At 41.9% G+C, this 16,869-nt stretch overlaps 1 protein-coding gene across 1 annotated transcript in view; it reads right to left on the bottom strand.

Moving 5' to 3' along the window:
* Positions 1–2,655: 2,655 nt before the first annotated feature.
* The window catches only part of LOC143767277 (uncharacterized), a 37,280-nt gene continuing 23,066 nt past the window's right edge, over positions 2,656–16,869 (bottom strand). Inside the window, exon 6 of the mRNA XM_077255484.1 lies at positions 2,656–6,515. Coding sequence (XP_077111599.1) covers positions 5,428–6,515 — 1,088 coding nt within the window. The 3' untranslated portion in view covers positions 2,656–5,427. The remainder of the gene's footprint in view (positions 6,516–16,869) is intronic.

Here is a 16,869-nt window from a genome sequence, read left to right as displayed (position 1 = left end):
ATTCCAGTCAATTTTGCATTGAAAAGTCAAATGGCGCTCCTTCCCTTCCAAGCTCTGCCATGCGCCCAAACAATGGTTTACACCCACATATGGGGTATCAGCGTACTCAGGACAAATTGCACAACATTTTTTGGGGTCCAATTTCTTCTCTTACCCTTGGGAAAATAAAAAATTGGGGGCGAAAAGATCATTTTTGTGAAAAAATATGATTTTTTATTTTTACGGCTCTGCATTATAAACTTCTGTGAAGCACTTGGTGGGTCAAAGTGCTCACCACACATCTAGATAAGTTCCTTAGGGGGTCTACTTTCCAAAATGGTGTCACTTGTAGGGAGTTTCAATGTTTAGGCACATCAGGGGCTCTCTAAACGCAACATGGCGTCCCATCTCAATTCCAGTCAATTTTGCATTGAAAAGTCAAATGGCGCTCCTTCCCTTCCAAGCTCTGCCATGCGCCTAAACAATGGTTTACACCCACATATGGGGTATCATCGTACTCAGGACAAATTGTACAACAACTTTGGGGGTCCATTTTCTCCTGTTACCCTTGGTAAAATAAAACAAATTGGAGCTGAAATAAATTTTGTGTGAAAAAAAGTTAAATGTTCATTTTTATTTAAACATTCCAAAAATTCCTGTGAAACACCTGAAGGGTTAATAAACTTCTTGAATGTGGTTTTGAGCACCTTGAGGGGTGCAGTTTTTAGAATGGTGTCACACTTGAGTATTTTCTATCATATAGACCCCTCAAAATGACTTCAAATGAGATGTGGTCCCTAAAAAAAAATGGTGTTGTAAAAATGAGAAATTGCTGGTCAACTTTTAACCCTTATAACTCCGTCACAAAAAAAAATTTTGGTTCCAAAATTGTACTGATGTAAAGTAGACATGTGGGAAATTTTACTTATTAAGTATTTTGCGTGACATATGTCTGTGATTTAAGGGCACAAAAATTCAAAGTTGGAAAATTGCAAAATTTTCAAAATTTTCGCCAAATTTCCATTTTTTTCACAAATAAACGCAAGTTATATCGAATAAATTTTACCTTTAACATGAAGTACAATATGTCACGAGAAAACAATGTCAGAATCGCCAAGATCCGTCAAAGCGTTCCAGAGTTATAGCCTCATAAAGGGACAGTGGTCAGAATTGTAAAAATTGGCCCGGTCATTAACGTGCAAACCACCCTTGGGGGTGAAGGGGTTAAGGTCTGGAGACTGTCTAGGCCACTCCATGACCTTAATGTGCTTCTTTTTGAGCTACTCCTTTCTTGCCTTGCCTGTATATTTTGGCTCATTGTCTTGCTGGAAGACCCAGCCAGGACCCATTTTAATGTCCTGATGGAGGGAAGGTGTTTGTCATTCAGGATGTTACAGTACATGGCTCCATCCCCAAAACATGTTTCCACCTTCACCTTCATGTTTGACAGTGGGGACAGTGTTCTTTGGGTCTTACGCAGCATTTCTCTTCCTCCAAACACGGCAAATTGAGTTAATGCCAAAGAGCTCAATTTTGTCTCATCTGACAAAAGCACCTTCTCCCAATCACTCACAGAATCATCCAGGTGTTCATTGGCAAACTTCAGACGGACCTGCACATGTGCCTTCTTGAGCAGGGGGACCTTGCAGGCACTGCAAGATTTTAAACCTTTACAGCGTAATGTTACACATTTTCTCGGTGACTGTGGTCCCAGCTGCCTTGAGATCATTAACAAGTTCCCCCATGTAGTTTTAGGTCTATCTCTCACCTTCCTCAAGATCAAGGATACCCCATGAGGTGAGATTTTGCATGGTGCCCCAGATCGATGTCAATTGACAGTCATTTTGTATTTCTTAGATTTTCTTACTATTGCACCAACAGTTGTCGCCTTCTCACCTAGCGTCTTACTTATGGTTTTTTAGCCCATTACGGCTTTGTGTAGGTCTATGATCTTGTCTCTGACATCCTTATAAAGCTCTTTGGTCTTGGCCATGTTGTAGAGGTTAGAGTCTGACTGATTAATTGAGTCTGTGGACAGGAGTCTTTTATAAAGGTGACTATTTAAGACAGCTGGCTTTAATGCAGGTAATGAGTTGATGAGGAGCATCTAACTGGTCTGTAGGAACCAGAACTCTTAATGGTTGGTAGGTGATCAAATACTTCTCTCACTGTAAAATGCAAATACATTTATATCATTTATACAATGTGATTTTCTGGGTTTTATTTTTGATATTCTATCTTTCAATGTTAATTAACTTACCCTTAAAATTATAGACTGTTCATGTCTTTGTCAGTGGACAAACTTACAAAATCAGCAAGGGGTCAAATACTTATTTTTCCTACTGTATATCACAGTGTGTGCTATGTGGCATTTACCACATTACCAGGGGACCATTAGTCATGCTTTTGTCCGAGCGTATTGGTTGCTTGTTCATCATAAACAACATCATCCTTGGATATTAGGTTACCTACTACCATAACGCTACAGATGCAGACATTAATTTTTGATACTCTTTTACAACGAGCTGAATAATAACATTATCTAGCTCTGGTATCATTAAACATTGCATCTAGGCTAAAAGCAACAATTCATTGTAACTATGGGAAGCAGAAAAATCCAGCTCACAGATTAAATCCAATAAGTGCATTTTATTATCCAAGGTACATGAAGCAAATATTAAAATTGTGTGTTCACAAAAAAGAGAATACAGATCCTCTTGACAAAGTGCGCATGTCGCTTGAAACACGTCGAAAGATGCCCTATCCATGGCATTAGCACCCAAAGTATTCAAGCTTCAGCAAAACAACATCACTGAACAGTTGTCATGTTCAACCTAATGCTGTACAGATACTGTGCATCCAAAATCGGGCATGCTTGAATTAGAGTAAACGGAACAATCTCACTCAATCTTGTAGATACTCTTAAAGATGTGTTCTGTATTCATTGGTGGCTGTCCCCTCCTAGTGACTCCGATAGCTCTCGACGCGTTTTGTATATTGTACTCCGCAGAGAAGTTGATATACAGGTGTGTCACAAATTAGAAAGACGATATTTGAGAAAGATGTGGGAAGAGCCGGGCAAAGCACCAGAATTGGTGCATCTAATAGATGCACCTTTTCTGGGTGGTTGTGGGCCGCTATTTTTATGCTGGGGTGGGGTGGGGCAATATCCATGGCCCCTTACCAGCCTGAGAATACCAGCCCCCAGCTGTCTGATTTATCTTGGTTGGCTGTCAAAAATGGGGTGACCTCACGCCGTTTTTTAAAATTATTTATTTAAGTAATTTAAAAAATCCAAGTGGGGACCACTCTATTCTTGATAACCAGCATTGCTAAAGCTGAAGGCTGAGGGTTGCAACCCCCAGCTGTGAATTTTGCCTGGCTGGTTATCAAAAAATACAAAGGGAACTCACTCCAGTTTTTGTTTTCAATTATTTATTTAGAGCGCAGGCGGTGGGTGATGAATATTCCCATCTCTGCCGACGCCACCGACATGAGGTAAACTTTTTACCTGCTATAACCGCTGCGGGTTCACGTGGCCAGTAGACAGCGTGGGAATCGTGACTCTCTGACTGGCCCAAATGAGTTTACCGCCAATCAGAAGCAGTATTTGCCATGCTGTCATGCATATGACAGCATGACAAACACTCGGTGTTCATGGTGCCGAACCCAGACAGTAACACGGCCTTCCTGGTGAAACCCATGTTCTGCGTCCATGCCCGAACAGTAGGTGTTCAGTACAGCCGCCGAACTTTACTGTTCAGGTTCGCCCATCTCTAATCCTGACACCTTATAGGAAGCTGACACACACAATGATGCTGTCAACCCCCGATCCCTTCATAACATTATTGTATTATGTCCCAGCATTCCCAGCAGTGTCACCTCTCTAGTCAGTAGCTCAATCATCTTGTAGGCGAGTTCTAGGAACTTCAGGTCATTAATGTCTTCATGTATCAGGGGGTGGGGTGGAGGCCCCATAATTGACCTTCATCTCCATCCTTTAGACATAGGGGCCTGACATCGCTCACTAGAGGTCTTCTTCACTACTGTGTAATCCTGTTTATAGAGAGACACATTAATAAATCTCACTACAGACATTTCAAGAGTCCTCACCTCTCCAGTTCTGCCCATCTGTTATTCCCATAAATAAGAATGATGTAATGTGACATCATCAGAATCTCTCACCTCTCTAGTAGTCCAGAAGAGGAGCTCTAGGGTGAGGTGTATCATCCTCACCTTTTCTTCGTCACAACATTTTTATTTCTCCATCCAAAAGGACTCTGAGTTCTTACAAGGCGGTTCTTTGTCTTAACTTGATATATTTGATCATCATTCTCCTGCGTGAGGGCCGGGTACTGGTTCCTGAGCAATATGGGTGCTGACTGCCTCCCAATCCTCCTGCTTCTCTGGGTCACATGCTTCCATTCCTCTGTTTCTTCAGGTGCACTACTTGTCAGTTTTTTCAGGTATGAGTAAAACTAACTGAGTTTCATCAGCAATTTTAGTCGGAGTATTATCAGCGTTTGGTCCAAGTTTCTTTTGTTTTTCTCGCACGTGAAAAAAAAATTGTCTACCTTCTCCTATCTGACAGTCAATGAAAATTGGCCCACACTTGGATGGCATCCGAGTGCTGTCCATTTTTTTTACAGACCCATAGACTTGCATTGCCAATCAAATTAATATCAAACATGTGTCCTCAATTTTGTGCTAACTGCTTGGTCCATAAAAAATCATGGTCATGTGAATAGCCCCATTCTCTATTGTAGGTACTAGTGCTGTCCATGAAAGCCATGGAGAGCACTCGTACGTAAAAAATAGATGCCTGAATGATCCCTTTTGAAAGTTTTGCTCAGAAGACAATTTGCAGATAATAGAGCAGTGGCAGAGACTCATTGCTAGAGTGAGTTATTTTGATAGTTTTTTATTTAAAACAAACTGCAGCTTAGAAACGGACTTTCTGAATCTGAAAACCTCATTAAGAATCATTCTGAGGAACAGGCAGTACACATTCAAGAAAATTGCAGCCAACTATGTCTCAATCAAGTTGCTGATTTAGTGTATGGGTGACTTATTTCGATTCTATTTGCTTTTTTTATAACAAATGCTTATTGATCATTTCTTATATTCCTCAATCATCAATTAATGCTTTAAGTTGCTTTCCATTCAAAACCCATGACATAATGCTTTACTTTCACTGTAAGTTCACGTGCACACATTGAGTATTTGGTGAGTTTTTTACCTCAGTATTTCTAAGCCAAAACCAGGAGTGGATGAAAAATGGTGGCATGTTTCTATTATACTTTTTCCTCTGATTGTTCCACTCCTGGTTTTAGCTTACAAATACTGAGGTAAAAAAAAGTCACCAAATACTGAACGTGTGCACATGGCTTAACTGATATTTGTACCTTGTACAGTTTGTCAATAATAATAATAAAAAAAAATAATTGTCTACTTCCCTATGTGAATACTCTCATGTGCAACAAAAATAGATTTTTGGTTGAAACATTTCCCACATTCTAAACAAGAAAATGTTTTTTCTGCCTTGTGAATCACCTGATGTCTAAGAAGACTTGACTTAGATGTAAGATATTTTCCACATTGGGAACATGAAAATGGCTTCTCCCCTGTGTGACTTCTCTGATGTTTAACAAGATTTGATTTCACTGTAAAATTTTTCCCACACTGGGAACATGAAAATGGCTTCTCCCCTGTGTGAACTCTCTGATGCGTAACAAGATTTGATTTCTTTGGAAAATATTTCCCACATTCTGTACATAAAAATGCATTTTCCCCTGTGTGAATTCTCATATGTGTAACAAGATTTGTTTTCTGATAAAAACATTTCCCACACACGGAGCATAAAAATTGCTTCTTTCCTGTGTGAGTTTTCTGATGTTTAGCAAGATCAGATTTCTGAGAACAGCATTTCCCGCATTCTGGACATGAAAATAACTTCTCTCCGGTGTGAATTCTTTGATGTCTAACAAGAGTTGATTTGTCTGCAAAACATTTCCCACATTCTGAACATGAAAATGGCTTCTCCCCTGTGTGAATTCTCAGATGTGTAAGAAGATTTGTTTTCTGATTAAAACATTTCCCACATTCGAAACATAAAAATGGCTTCTGCCCTGTGTGAATTCTCTGATGTGTAACAAGTTGTGAATTTTGATTAAAACATTTTCCACATTCTGAACATGAAAATGGTTTCTCCCCTGTGTGAATTCTCTGATGTGTAACAAGAGTTGATTTGTCTGTAAAACGTTTACCACATTCTGAACATGACAGCGGCTTCTTTCTTGCATTTTCTCTTTTAGGTTTACCATCCCTTTGGTTATTTTTATTTTGTGTTAAAGTCTGTGATAAATCAGGAGAAGGAACCCGTTGAAAGGGATTACATGATACATCTATGCTGTGAAAGGCTGGAGGTATTTCTTGGATAATGGCATACTCTTCATACGTATCTGGTGTGATACTACGGTCATCTGCTTTAACATCTGAAAATATCATATGTTTCTTTGAGCGCCTGGTACAGTCATCTGTCAAAAATGAAACAATTGATATTACTCATTAACAGTGTCTTTTAGGCATACTAATTCTAATAGACATTTTATAACATGTATTTATTAAAGTGTCTATATAATTTGTAGAGTAGCAAAATTTAATTTTAAACTGAGTAAGACATTGGCTGCAACAAAATATCTTGAGTAAACCAAATTCCAAAAACATTGGGACCCTGTGTAAAATGTAAAGAAACCAAGAATGCAATGATTTGGAAGTCTCAAAGTCATATTTTCTTCAGAACACAACATAAAACATATATCAAAAATTGATAGACATTTCTTCATTTTATTGAAACATTTTTGGGAAATTGATGCCAGGAATACTTCTCAAAAAAGTTGTGACACGTTTAACAAAAGGCAGTAAAAGTAAGTGCTACTAATGAAAAACAGCTTGAGGGCCAATATTCAATAAGTCACATGATTGTACATAAAAAGATCATGCTAGAGGGGCAGAGTCTCTCAGAAGCATTTGCATCTACAAATTGTAGAATAATTTCAGAAAAATTTTCCTCAATGTGGAATTGCAAAGACTTTGAATATTTCACCATCTACAGTACATAACAAGGCCGACCATCGATATTGGGATTGTCATGATATAGAGACGCTATGGTGGCACCACATTAAAAACATATGATTCAGTTGTGCAAATCACTGTTTGGGCTCAGGAATACTTCCAGAAATCATTGTCTGTGAAAACAGCTGGCCATACAATTCACAAAAGCAAGTAGCAGTTGTAGTATGAATTGACCAAACAAATTCAAAATTTGGTAAATTTCTTTTTATGCTCAAGCTTTAGCTCCTGTATAAAAAGGCGAGGATAAATTTATCTAATCAATTTTCTGTAGTCTGCCAATACATTTGTGCCTTTCTGTCAACGTTATTAAGGTTATTTCAATTACCGACTTCTGCCTTTGAACAACAACACTTAGTATTTCTTTGTTGCAGGAGGATCCTCAGAGGTGGGCATTCACTCTCCCTTATGAGTCTAAAGAGCTGTTGTCTCTGGAAATTATCAATTTCTTTGAGACTTCATTATTACAATTTAAGTTTTTTCCTGCCCTTCTTAACCCCTTTATTCCATATGACGTACTATCCAATCAAGGTGACCTGGGGGGAGCGTGGCCGATCGCCGCCAGGTGTCAGCTGATTATTACAGCTGACATCCAGCACTATGTCCACTTCTGGAACATTAACCCCCGACACACTGCAATCAAAGATGATCGCAGCGTTCCGGCGGCATAGGGAAGCATTGCGCAGGGAGAGGGCTCCCTGCGTGCTTCCCTGAGACCCTCGGAGCAAAGCGATGTGATTGCGTTGCCCCTAGGGTCTCCTACCTCCTCCCTGCAGGCCCGGATCCAAAATGGCCACAGGGGGCCTTCCGGGTCCTGCAGGGAGGTGGCTTTCAAGCGCCTGCTCAGAGCAGGCGCCGGGAAGCCTCCCTGCAGTGCCTGTGTGATCGCTGATCTGACACAGTGCACTGCAAAGTGTCAGATCAGCGATCTGTCACTATAATGTGATGTCCCCCCCTGAGGCAATGTAAAAAAAAATATTACATGTGTAAAAAAAAAAAAAAATCCTAAATAAAAATATATATATATATTGTTCCAATAAATTTCTTTATCTAAATAAGAAAAACAATAAAAGTACACATATTTAGTATCGCCGCGTCCGTAATGACCCGACCTATAAAACTGTCCCACTAGTTAACCCCTTCAGTAAACACCGTAACAAAAAAATGAGGCAAAAAAGTGGAATAACACGCGATAAAAACGACGGATATAAATAACCATGGTAGCGCTGAAAACGTCATCTTGTCCAGCAAAAAACAAGCCACAACACAGCGTCATTAATGAAAAAAAAAATAAAAAAGTTATAGTCCTCAGAATAAAGCGATGCAAAAATATTTCTTTTTTATATAAAATAGTATTTAACGTTAAAAGCGCAAAAACATAAAAAAATGATATAAATGAGGTATCGCTGTAATCGTTCTGACCCGAAGAATAAAACTGCTTTATCAATTTTATCAAACGTGGAACGGTATAAGCGACCCCCCCAAAATAAATTCATGAATAGCTGGTTTTTGTTAATTCTACCTCACAAAAATCGGAATAAAAAGCGATCAATTTTATTGATACCGAAAATGGTATCAATAAAAACGTCAACTCGTCACGCAAGAAACAAGACCTCACATGACTCTGTGGACCAAAATATGGAAAAATTATAGCTCTCAAAATGTGGAGACGCAAAAACTATTTTTTGCAATAAAAAGCGTCTTTTAGTGTGTGACGGCTGCCAATCATAAAAATCCGCTAAAAAACCCGCTATAAAAGTAAATCAAACCCCCCTTCCTGACCCCCTTAGTTAGGGAAAAATAATAAAATTTAAAAAATGTATTTATTTCCATTTTCCCATTAGGGTTAGGGTTGGGGCTAAATGTAGGGTTAAGGTTGAGGCTAAAGTTACGGTTAGGGTTGGGGCTAAAGTTAGGGTTAAAGTTAGGGTTGGGGCTAAAGTTAGGGTTAGGGTTGGGGCTAAAGTTAGGGTTTGGATTACATTTACGGTTGGGATTAGGGTTGGGATTAGGGTTAGGGGTGTAGTTAGGGTTATGGTTGGGATTAGGGTTAGGGGTGTGTTTGGGTTAGGGTTTCAGTTAGAATTGGGGGGTTTCCACTGTTTAGGCATATCAGGGGTTCTCCAAACACGACATGGTGTCCGATCTGAATTCCAGCCAATTCTGCGTTGAAAAAGTAAAACAGTGCTCCTTCCCTTCCGAGCTCTCCCGTGCACCCAAACAGGGCTTTACCCAAACATGTGGGGTATCAGCATACTCAGGACAAATTGGACAACTTTGGGGGTCCAATTTCTCCTGTCACCCTTGGGAAAACACAAAACTGGGGGCTAAAAAATAATTTTTGTGGAAAAAAAATAATTTTTATATCTACGGCTCTGCGTTATAAACTGTAGTGAAACACTTGGAGGTTCAAAGTTCTCACAACACATCTAGATAAGTTCCTTAGGGGGTCTTCTTTCCAAAATGGTGTCATTTGTGGGGGTTTCAATGTTTAGGCACATCAGGGGCTCTCCAAACGTGACATGGTGTCTTATGTTATGATCCGGTGACCTTGGAGCCGCATGAGACTTTCTCAGGAGTAGGTGGAACCTGTACTGACCGCAAACCCTAAACTGACACCGCAACTAGAAGTAGCCGTGGGGTGTACCTAACACATCCTAGACACCTCGACATAGCCGGAGGACTAAATACCCCTATAGATGGCAATGGGAATTCTATCTTGCCTCAGAGCAAAACCCCAAAGGATAGGCAGCCCCCCACAAATATTGACTGAGTATTAGAGGAAAGACACACGCAGGCAGAAATCAGGATTTATCAAAAGAGGCCACGCTAGCTAAATAGGAAAGGATAGGACAGAATACTAAGCGGTCAGTATTAAAACCCTAAACATATCCACAGCAGATAATACAAAAATTCCACCATCTAACTAAAGACATGGAATGTATATCTGCATCTCCTGAGAATCCAACTTGACTGAAAAAATCCAAACACAGTCTAAGCTGGACAAGAAAAAAACAATGAATAGCACTGAATAGTAAAGCACACAGCATGTGTGCTGCAGAAACAATAACCAGACACTTATCTTTGCTGATTTGGCAGCAGGGCAGGAGGAACCAGACAGAGATGCAAAACCTCCAAGAACAATGGACAACTGGCAAGGGCTAATGAATCCTGCACACCTAAATACCCCAGTCAGAGCTGCAATCAGCAGGGACACCTGCCCAGGATTGCAACCCAGGGACAACGGTATTACCACCAATAACCACCGGAGGGAACCCAAGAGCAGAATTGAGGAGGGGTCACCGAACCCTCACCAGAGCCCCCAGGCCGATCAGGACAAGCCAGATGAAAGGCACGGACCAAATAAGCAGCATGGACATCAGAGGCAAAAACCCAAGAATTATCCTCCTGGCCATAACCCTTCCACTTGACAAGATACTGAAGCCTCCGCCTCGAAAAACGAGAATCCAAAATCTTCTCCACCACATATTCCAACTCCCCCTCAACCAACACCGGGGCAGGAGGATCAACAGAGGGAACAACGGGCACCACATATCTCCGCAACAAAGATCTATGGAAAACATTATGGATGGCAAAAGAGGCAGGAAGGGCCAAATGAAAAGACACCGGATTAATAATCTCAGAAATCCTATAAGGACCAATAAACCGAGGCTTAAACTTAGGGGAAGAAACCTTCATAGGAACATGACGAGAAGACAACCAGACCAGATCCCCAACCCGAAGCCGGGAACCAACACACCGACGGCGGTTAGCAAAACGTTGAGCCTCTTCCTGAGACAACACCAAATTCTCCACCACATGAGCCCAAATCTGCTGCAACCTGTCAACCACAGAATCCACACTAGGACAGTCAGAAGTCTCAACCTGCCCCAAAGAAAAACGAGGATGAAAACCAAAATTACAAAAGAAGGGCGAAACCAAAGTAGCCGAACTAGCCCGATTATTAAGGGCAAACTCGGCCAACGGCAAGAAGGCCACCCAATCATCCTGATCTGATCAGCAGACACAAAGCATCTCAAATAGGTCTCCAAGGTCTGATTGGTTCGCTCAGTTTGGCCATTTGTCTGAGGATGAAACGCCGAAGAAAAAGACAAATCAATGCCCATCCTAGCACAAAAGGACCGCCAAAACCTAGAAACAAACTGAGAACCTCTGTCAGACACAATATTCTCCGGAATGCCATGCAAACGAACCACATGCTGAAAAAACAATGGAACCAAATCAGAGGAGGAAGGCAATTTAGGCAAAGGTACCAAATGGACCATCTTAGAAAACCGGTCACAAACCACCCAGGTAACAGACATCTTCTGGGAGACAGGAAGATCCAAAATAAAATCCATGGAAATATGCGTCCAAGGCCTCTCAGGGACCGGTAAAGGCAAAAGCAACCGACTACCGCGGGAACAGCAAGGCTTGGCCTGGGCACAAGTCCCACAGGACTGCACAAAAGAACGCACATCCTACGACAAGGAAGGCCACCAGAAGGACCTAGCAACCAAATCTCTGGTACCAAAAATCCCAGGATGACCAGCCAACACCGAACAATGAACCTCAGAAATTACCTTACTAGTCCATCTATCAGGAACAAACAGTTTCCCCACTGGACAGCGGTCAGGTTTATCAGCCTGAAATTCCTGAAGCACCCGCCGTAAATCAGGGGAGATGGCAGAAAGAATCACCCCCTCCTTGAGAATACCAACCGGCTCAAGGACTCCCGGAGAATCAGGCAAAAAACTCCTAGAGAGGGCATCAGCCTTAACATTCTTAGATCCCGGAAGATACGAGACCACAAAATCAAAACGGGAGAAAAACAGGGACCATCGAGCCTGTCTAGGATTCAACCGCTTGGCAGACTCGAGGTAAATCAGATTCTTATGATCGGTCAAGACCAAAATACGGTGCTTGGCTCCCTCAAGCCAATGTCGCCACTCCTCAAATGCCCACTTCATAGCCAACAACTCCCGATTGCCGACATCATAATTACGCTCCGCAGGCGAAAACTTTCTGGAGAAGAAGGCACACGGTTTCATCAAAGAACCATCGGAACTTCTCTGAGACAAAACGGCCCCTGCCCCAATCTCAGGAGCGTCAACCTCAACCTGAAAAGGAAGAGAAACATCTGGCTGACGCAACACAGGGGCAGAAGTAAATCGTCGTTTAAGCTCCTGAAAGGCCTCAACAGCCGCAGAGGACCAATTCATCACATCAGCGCCTTTCTTCGTCAAATCGGTCAGGGGCTTAACAACACTGGAAAAGTTGGCAATGAAACGGCGATAAAAATTAGCAAAGTCCAAACATTTCTGAAGGCTCTTCACAGAAGTGGGTTGAATCCAATCATGAATGGCTTGGACCTTAACAGGATCCATTTCTATAGCCGAGGGAGAAAAAATAAAACCCAAAAAAGAAACCTTCTGAACTCCAAATAGGCATTTAGACCCCTTCACAAATAAAGTGTTAGCACAAAGGATCTGAAATACCATCCTGACCTGTTTCACATGAGACTCCCAATCGTCGGAAAAAATCAAAATATCATCCAAATATACAATCATGAATTTATCAAGATAATTCCGGAAGATATCATGCATAAAGGACTGAAACACAGATGGGGCATTAGAGAGCCCGAATGGCATCACAAGGTATTCAAAATGGCCTTCGGGCATATTAAATGCAGTTTTCCATTCGTCACCCTGTTTAATACGAACAAGATTATATGCCCCTCGAAGGTCAATCTTAGTAAACCAACTAGCCCCCTTAATCCGAGCAAACAAATCAGAAAGCAAAGGTAAAGGGTATTGGAATTTGACCGTGATCTTATTAAGAAGGCGATAATCAATACAGGGTCTCAAGGAGCCATCCTTCTTGGCAACAAAGAAGAATCCCGCTCCCAACGGTGACAAACAGGGCCGAATATGCCCCTTTTCCAAAGACTCCTTAACATAACTCCGCATGGCGGCATGCTCTGGCACAGACAGATTGAAAAGTCGGCCCTTAGGGAACTTACAGCCAGGAATCAAGTTAATAGCACAATCAGTCCCTATGAGGAGGAAGGGAACTGGACTTGGGCTCATCATATACATCCTGGAAATCTGACAAAAACTCAGGAACTTCAGAAGAGGGGGGAAGAGGAAATTGACATCAAAGGAACGTCACTATGTACCCCTTGACAACCCCAACTAGTGACAGACATAGATTTCCAATCCAGCACTGGATTATGTACCTGTAACCATGGAAAACCCAGTACAACCACATCATGCAAATTATGCAACACCAGAAAACGACAATCTTCCTGATGTGCTGGAGCCATGCACATGGTCAGCTGAGTCCAGTACTGAGGTTTATTCTTGGCCAATGGTGTAGCATCAATGTCCCTTAAGGGAATAGGGCTCTGCAAAGGCTGTAAAGAAAAACCACAGCGTCTGGCGAACTCTAAGTCCATTAAGTTCAGGGCAGCGCCTGAATCCACAAATGCCATGACAGAAAAGGACGACAATGAGCAAATCAGGGTAACAGACAAGAGAAATTTAGGCTGCACAGTACTAATGGTAACAGACCTAGCGACTCTCTTAGTACGCTTAGGGCAATCAGAAATAGCATGAGCAGAATCACCACAGTAAAAACACAGCCCATTCTGACGTCTGAATTCCTGCCGTTCTGCTCTAGTCCAAATCCTATCACATTGCATAGGCTCAGGACTCTGCTCAGAGGACACTGCCATATGGTGCACAACCTTGCGCTCGCGCAGGCGCCGATCAATCTGAATGGCTAGAGACATAGATTCGTTCAAACCAACAGGCGTGGGGAACCCCACCATAACATCTTTAAGGGCTTCAGAAAGACCCTTTCTGAAAATTACAGCCAGAGCATCTTCATTCCATTTAGTGAGCACAGACCACTTTCTAAATTTCTGGCAGTATAATTCTGCCGCTTCCTGACCCTGACACAGGGCCAACAAGGTCTTTTCTGCCTGATCCACAAAATTAGGTTCATCATACAGTAATCCGAGTGCTTGAAAAAATGCGTCTACATTAAGTAATGCCGGATCCCCTGACTCAAGGGAGAATGCCCAATCCTGAGGGTCTCCACGCAGCAGAGAGATGACAATTTTCACCTGCTGAATGGGGTCACCAGAGGAACGGGGTCTCAAAGCAAAAAACAATCTGTAGTTATTTTTAAAGTTCAAAAACTTAGATCTAGCCCCAAAAAACAAATCAGGAGTAGGAATTCTAGGCTCCAAAACCGGAGTCTGAACAACATAATCTTGGATACTCTGTACCCTTGCAGCAAGTTGATCCACACGAGAGAACAAACCCTGAACATCCATGTCAGCGCCAAAATCCTGAACCACCCAGAGATTAAGGGGAAAAAAAAGAAAAAACAGGCTGCAGAGAAAAAAAAAATGGTTCAGAACTTTTTTTTTCCCTCTTTTGAGATGCATTCAATACATTGCTGGCCAGCTGTACTGTTATGACCTGGTGGTTAAGGAGCAACATGGACGAGCTCTGAGGAGATGGTATCTTTACTGACCGCAGTTCCTGAACCTAACACAACACTAGAAGTAGCCGTGGAATGTTCCTGTCACTCCCTAGACATCTCGTCACAGCCGGAGAGCTAACTACCCCTAAAGATGGAAACAGGAAAGCTATCTTGCCTCAGAGAAAATTCCCAAAGGACAGACAGCCCCCCACAAATATGAACTGTGAGTAGAAAGGGAAATGACATACACAGAATGAAATCAGGATTTAGCAAAGGAGGCCACTTCTAACTAGATAGACATAATAGGAAAGGATACTGTGCAGTCAGTATTAAAAGCTAAAAAATTCCATCAGTTTACAAAAAATCTCCACACCTGACTAACGGTGTGGAGGGCAAATCTGCTTCCCCAGAGCTTCCAGCTTAACTGAATATGGAATACTGACAAGCTGGACTAGAGCAAACATAAAATGAGCTGAACGATTAAGTCCACAGCAAGTGGACAACAAATGAACATGCAAGGACTTGTCTTTGCTGAACTGGACCGACTAACAAGGAAATCCAAGGAGAGATCTGAATCCAACCAAGAAACATTGACAGCTGGCACAGGCTGAAGATCAGAGCCAGGCTAAATAGTAGAGCAGGAGAGACGATCAGTGGAAGCAGCTGCTAAGCTAAATCCAAGGAGCAGCAGCTCCACTCAAAACCACCGGAGGGAGCCCAAGGGCAGAACTCACAAATGTGCCATTTACAACCACCGGAGGGAGCCCAAGAACGGAATTCACAACAGTTACCCTTGGTAAAATAAAACAAATTGGAGCTGAAATAAATTTTTTGTGAAAAAAGTTAAATGTTCAAAAAAATATGGTTCCAAAGTTGTGCTGATGTAAAGTAGACGTGGGAAATGTTACTTAAGTATTTTGTGTGACATATCTCTGTGATTTAGGCTACTTTCACACTAGCGTTAACTGCATTACGTCGCAAATCCATTTTTTTGCCGAAAAAACGGATGCGTCAAAAAAGTGAAAAACGTATGCAACGCATACAGCATTTCGACGGATCCGTCGCAAATCCGCTAAACGTTTCCGTCGAAATACTGGATGCGTTGCATAAGTTGCATCCGTTTTTACCATCCGTTGCATCCGTTTTTACGACAGATCCGTTTTTAAAATGGGAGGCTCCCAAATTTGATTGGCTACTGGAAAATATGGAAAACTATATAGTTACTGTTTTTACAGCCCATCTTTGAGGGTTTTAGTTTTGTGGCAGCGATGGAAGGTGTTCTTGTGAGGATTGCTAGTTTGGTTACCGACGTTATCTTTGAGACGAATCGCCTGGATATCATAGTGCGGGAGAAGGAGGCGGCAGCAGAAAGACGGAGGATGCTTCTGCAGCAACGGAGACGGAGGCGACTCTGGATACATCCGATTAATGAACTACGGATGACTCGGGGTGTCCAGTCCACTCTGTACCTGGAGTTGCGGCACAATCCACACAAATTCTACAATTACGTGCGGATGAGGATGGAACATTTTGACTTTTTGCTTCAAAAACTGGAGGATGTCATCCGAAGGCAGGACACAAGGATGAGGCTTGCCATCACACCGGCGGAGCGGCTGATGGTGACCCTGCGGTAAGCCTCTTTTTTTATTTCATTGCTGATATTGAATGTTATATTACATGCTGCAGACAATACTGCGCTGACATATTGCGCACTATTTTCTGCAGCATGTAATTTTGGTTTTGTTTGCGGCCATTCCACTGCTTTTTTACACCGGTTTCATGCAGGTTTTATTGTGTGTCCTGTCCTAAAAAAAATTTTTCACAGTGCCATTTATTGAAACTTTTTGGTCTGTGCAATTTTTTCTAACATTTTTTTTTTTTTTTTTTCAGCTTCCTAGCTACTGGTGAATCGATGACTTCGCTCCATTACCAATTCCGGCTGGGCATTTCCACTATTTCAGGAATAGTGAAGGAGACATGTCGGGCTATTTGGACCACTTTACAGCCAGAGTACATCCCCCAACCATCCATGGAAATCTGGTTGAGAAGTGCCGAACAGTTTCAGCAATTTTGCAATTTCCCAAATTGTGTGGGTGCAGTTGACGGGAAACATATAAGGATTGCGAAACCGGCAGGAACAGGATCGGAGTACTATAATTACAAGAAGTATTTCTCCATCGTTCTTATGGCTATTGCAGACGCCAACTGCAGGTTCCTTGCCGTGGACATAGGATCGTATGGATGGTCCAACGATTCGCAAGTTTT

The sequence above is a fragment of the Ranitomeya variabilis genome, chromosome 4, assembly GCF_051348905.1.
Source record: "Ranitomeya variabilis isolate aRanVar5 chromosome 4, aRanVar5.hap1, whole genome shotgun sequence".
Lineage (NCBI taxonomy): Eukaryota > Metazoa > Chordata > Amphibia > Anura > Dendrobatidae > Ranitomeya > Ranitomeya variabilis.
The sequence above is the reverse complement of the archived record's forward strand: the minus strand, read 5'-3'. Positions and strand labels throughout refer to the sequence as shown.